General features: G+C 43.3%; 1 protein-coding gene across 1 annotated transcript in view; it reads right to left on the reverse strand.

Moving 5' to 3' along the window:
- The window catches only part of ZCCHC7 (zinc finger CCHC-type containing 7), a 34,187-nt gene that overhangs the window by 25,577 nt on the left and 3,083 nt on the right, over nt 1-5,527 (reverse strand). Inside the window, exon 3 of the mRNA XM_057385941.1 lies at nt 4,685-4,855. Within this exon, the coding sequence (XP_057241924.1) occupies nt 4,685-4,855 (171 nt within the window). The remainder of the gene's footprint in view (nt 1-4,684; nt 4,856-5,527) is intronic.

A 5,527-nucleotide genomic window follows, 5' to 3' on the forward strand; every position in this document is an offset into this window, starting at 1 on the left:
CAACCCCAATACTGTATTTGGCGTATGAATAACCAAAATGCACGCGCTGACAGGAGAGCGGGACGGGCCCGCGGCTCCCCGGGAGAAAATGTAGCTGTGATGAGTGACAGGGCTTTCAGGAAATATGTTCACAATCACAGACAGTGAAGGCCATGACCTAGATCGTTTAAGAGCTTGTCTTGTCAAATTATCAAAAGCTTCTTCGTCTCTGAATAAAGAGTGACATAAGTGAGTGTCAGAAAGCTGCAGGCTGACAAGCCAAGCATACAATAACAGCATGCACGTCACATACTCGCCGAACACCGCCACGGCTAGCGGCAAATCTTAATGAGAGCGCGGCTGGCCCAGGAGACTTGGGTCCCTGCTGGCACAGCTACTCATCTCGCAAAAATCCTTCAGCTCCGAGTCAGTTATGGTCTGACACGACGACTACAATTACTAAACACAACTTTTTAACAGAATCCTCTGGTGCTTTGTCAAAAGCGGCGGCGGCGGCGGCGGCGGCTGCTCGGAGCTGCCCCGCTGCAAGCCACCACAATAAAACAAAAGGTTTGCCAAAACGCACACTTTTTCATCACCTCGGCATGGGAACTGAGCGGAAAAAGCACAATGCTTCCCTTCAGAGCCGCTCCTGCGCCGGCAGATGTCCAGGGCTCTGGCCACGCCGCGGCACGGACAGTGATTGCTGACCRCTGCGGTCAGTCCTGGGCTGGACATCGATGGTCAGCGGCGTTGGCGTGGACAAAGGGCAGATCCTGCGCTCTGTGCCCAGGGAAATGGGWGATTTTGGCCATGTGGACACAGCTGCCCCCGTGGGATGATGGCAGTGGCTCCATCGCTGCCAAAAACAACAGCAGCAGCAGCACCAGGATTTTCCCCAGGGAGCAGAGGGCAGTGGTGGTTTGCACACCCAGAAAAGTTGTGAGAAAATGTGCAAAGATGCCAGCCAAGGCACCCAGCTGGCTCTGGGAAGGGGTTTGGGGATTGGAGGGGCTGCAGCACCGAGCACTGAGCCTGTCCAGATCACCGAGCCCTCCGTGCTGCTTTTCCAGGTGTACACAGAGACACTGCCCCTGTGCCTGCTCCCATCACATCCCGGGCTCATGGAGTGATTTTCCAGCCCTGCTGCTGCCAGGTGAGCCTGCACACCCATCACAGGACTCCTGAAATCCATAGAATTGCCCCTGAACCCACCAGGAATGGCTGCTCTGAGCACCCTCCCAAAGAAAAAACCACACAGGGCTCCACTGCTTCCAACACACCTCCAGCAAAAGGGACTGTGGTAATTAAAAACTATCCARAACTAASGTGTAAATCTAGCAGATCATGAATRCATGACCCTMAAAAARAGTTTAAAGTAATTTTCAATGTTTTCTAACCAAACTACCTGAATTGCCTCACAACCACTTCTGTGGAAATTCACTCTTGCCAGCCTGTACAAGAACCTGTTCTGCACTGTGTTAGAGTAAAACGGGGTGAACTTGCTGGGAAACACCAATTACAGCTTCCTGTGAGCATCCAGAGCATTTGATAATGTATTTTTGATAACAAGATGGGGATTTCCCTTTCTCACAAGGAGCCACAGGGGAAAGASAAGGGGTGACAGCTGTGAGTTACTCCTGGGGACATTTCAGTTGGATATAGGAGAAAACTTTCCTTCACCTCCTGAGGGAAGTGGTGGATTCCCCAGCATTGGATWATCTTAGAATTTAGAGAAGTGTAGGATTTTTCTGGGCTGTCTTATGTAGACCATGCCTTTGCCAAGACATGTTGGACCAGATAATCCACRAAGTGGATTGTAGGATTTTGACATCCTGACATTGTAGGATTCTGTGATTTCTCTCCCAGGAGCTGCTCCCATGTCCTCTGGAACAGGGCASATCAGCATCCCCACTTCTGCTGCACAGAATCATCTCCTGCATTTCCCAACCTGGCTTCCATTGCCTTTGTCAGGTGTTTCATAAAGAAATGATGAACAACTGAGCCCTGACATTGTCCCACATCACAGAGGATCCTGAAGGTCTTTACAGACCCTTCCCTCTGTCATTTCCCTTCCAGGCTGAGGAGCAGTGGCCTTGCTGAGGGATACAAAAAACAGGGACCAAAGTTGTGCCCAGGTGTTACTGTTTTTCTGATTAATTCCTAATATTTCACCTTTTTTTTTTTTTTTTTTTAACAACTTGTGAAGACAAAACTGATTCACTGATTCTTTGTGGAACCCTATAATCTCCTAACTAAAATCTGAGTCTTGAACAGCAATACTCAGAAACCTGTTACCCCATATGCCAAGATGTGATTATTTTATTTACATTTATCGCCGTTCAATTCCAATTGGCATTTTATTGTGTTCTCCCCCTGACTCTTACAGTCCTTGGGCAGCTCTGCTCACAGCACCGACTCTCTAAGTAATTCAGTCCTCTCAACAAATCTTGTCACCCCATTGTTCACCCTTTTCCATGCCACACTAGCATATCCCACCTTTATCCTCTTACTCCATGCCTGTTTAGTTTCCTTAAAAGCTTTTGCTCAGGAACTTTGTAAAAACGCCTCTCGGAATTTGTAGCCTGTGTCAGCTGGATCGTGTTTACACACATGCTTGTCAACCTGCTCTTTTGAACAACTCCAGAGATCCCTGAGAGGTGGGATTTCCTTTACAAAAGCAGCCTTGAATCACCCTGTGTTATGTTATATTTATATTTATGTTATATTTATGTTATATTTTTACACCCATCCCACCACTCTGGTTTGTGCCCACGGGCTCCCCCGGGACTCCCCCTACTCACAGTTCTGCCTTTAGAAACTCAGTCACCACTCACCCAAATCACATTTTGGGCCATTTCACCTTCTCTCTGCAGTTTTTGGGCAATTGTTGCCCAGTTTTGGTAACAGCACTCACAGATTCATCATAAACCTCATATTCTCTTCAATTTGATAAAATCTCTGGTGCTCTCATCCACAAGGCAAAGCTTCCAAGTGGTTTCTTCTGTTATGAAAACCCCAAAATACCTTTAGGGAAAATCCTAAAATGCCTTTAGCAGCAATCTTTTCCTGTCCAGGTGCTCCCTTTGTGTCCTGATCACCTGTTGGCTTCCTGCTCTGATGTCAGGAAAGATTCTCTGTTGGATTTTGTTCCTCTGCCTTTGCTTTGCCATCCCTGGCTCTGACACAATGACACAGACAGGAGAGTCAGAACTGCCCAAAATTCCAAAGAAAAAACATTTCCCATTTAAGGTGGACCTAAATGAGCACAAAAATGACATGCTGCATGTTCCTGAAAACCTGCACAACTCAGGGAGGATTTGAATGCCTGGATGATAAAGCACTCGTGATTCYTCACAGAAAAAAAACATCATTTAGAAGAACTCATGCCATAAAATGTGTAGAAGAGAAAAAATGGCAAAGAAAAGATGCTTCATTATAGATTAAAATTGTTCTCAYTGCCTTTTGGAAAGGGGGTGCAGAAATACATAATTCACATTCTTTAAAAGTATTGTGGGCACATTAACTATAAGCAAAAGCAAATTTACAGCATGTTCAAATATAATAAAAAACAGCAGCTCCCAAATAGGTGGACTGTCCTCACACATCCCATGAACCACTGTCTGTGCTGAGCCTGTGATGCTCTCTGACCAAACAAGAAAAAAAGGCAGGAAGGAGATATTTACAAAGAGAATATAATATTTCTGAATAAAAAAAAAAAAAAAAAAAAAAAAAAAAAAAAAAAAAAAAAAAAAAAAAAAAAAAAAAAAAAAAAAAAAAAAAATCAAAAAAATTTCAAAACAAGACAATTTCAAACAAGAAAAAAAGACAGGAAGGAGACATTTAGAAAGAGAATATAGTATTTCTGAATTTCAAAAAAAATTTCAAAAAAATTTCAAACAAGAAAAAAAGACAGGAAGGAGACATTTAGAAAGAGACTATAATATTTCTGAATTTCAAAAAAATTTCAAAATACAGGTGTATTTGAAAGGAAAACATATAGGCCATATCTATAGACAGAAAATGAGGTGTGAATGTTTKCTGAATTTATCACAGCTTGCCTTTTATCCTCACATTTTTGAGTTTAATTCAAGAGAATAAAGTATCATAAAAGGTTGACTGCTACATATAGGACTGAATTTTGGGGASACATAAAAATGTCATACAAGGTGAAAGCAAGAGACAAATAAGTTTACTCYCCCTTTAATTTTCTTCTGTGTTTTACTTTAGTAGATCATATCAAAGCCAAAGCCTTCAAACTCATTCTCTGCAATAGCATTTTGACTGATTAATGTCTGATCAGAGTGAAAACACCACAGATCTGGAACTCTTGATGCATCACAGTTAYTCTTTATTTCTTCCTGGTACCTGGAGAGAAAGAATCTCCTGATTCCAACCTCCCTACACCTTTCATTCCACAGAAACAAGGAYGGTTTTGTCCACCACAACTGAACCAAAATAAAGACCAGTTGTTGATAATGGTCTGGTTTGTTTTCTTTAAATCATTCTATATAAAAAACTCAATACAGTGTAATGACTAAACACTATATAATCATTTCCATATGATTATATAAATAGGCATTATGGAAAATCAAAGAAATATTAAGAGCTTGCAATCATTGGAGAGATTGCAGCCATTCCAAATTCAATTTTTGACAGACACAAACCAAACAAAGCCAGATTTGTGTGCCAGGGCCATACTCACATCAGCATAGTGGCCCTTCATGTCGCAGCGGTTGCAGTGTTTGTTCCAGTAGGCTTTTTCCAGGCAATCCCTGAAATAATGCCCGGGCAAACAGCAGTTCAGGCAGAAACGAGCAGGGCAGCTGTGCTGGAGATGGTCCCTTCCTGCACACAGACAGCACGGGGGAACTTTCTATGGAGGAAAAAAAAATAAATAGAAACATGTTAAATGAGAATGTTTCAACAGATATTGGAAAAAAAAAATAATCAAAAGAGGAAAGGAAGAAGAAACCACCTCAATTAAGTGCCTCCTGATTACCAGGAGATGTATTTCATCGAAGAATTGAAGTGGAGAAAGAGTATAAATGGGGTAAAACTCAAAGCTGTGACTCCACAGAGTACTGGTGCCTTTTTGATTTGAATTTGAACCTTGCCTGGGCAGTGCTTGCTGAAAGCCCAGTGCCTCTGTCTGTGCTCAGCTAACACAATAATAATCAGTTAAAACAATAATAATCGTGATCTTGGGGACATAGCTTGGCAAGGGAGCCATGGGGCTGCATGATCTTAGAGAGTTTTGCACTCCTGGGGATTTTTCTTCACTCACTTCACCTCAACCCATGAGATTTTTTTTGCTGTTGCCCTTCCAGCTCTCCCACCCCACACAGGGGTAAGAAGGGGCAGCTGTGTGGGTTTTTGGCTGCCACCTAAACTCACCCAGCACAGCCAAATGTGACAAATACCACACAGAAAACTATCCTGAGGTCAAATGGGGTCTGTGTAAGGGAATTTTCCCCCTCACTGAGGGCATTGCCACTGAGGGCTGTGTGGGATGGGATGGGATGGGATCAATGGGATGGGATGGGAT

Source organism: Malurus melanocephalus, unplaced genomic scaffold (assembly GCF_030028575.1).
Source record: "Malurus melanocephalus ecotype Western Australia unplaced genomic scaffold, MMel_1.1 scaffold_890, whole genome shotgun sequence".
NCBI classification, from domain to species: Eukaryota; Metazoa; Chordata; class Aves; order Passeriformes; family Maluridae; genus Malurus; species Malurus melanocephalus.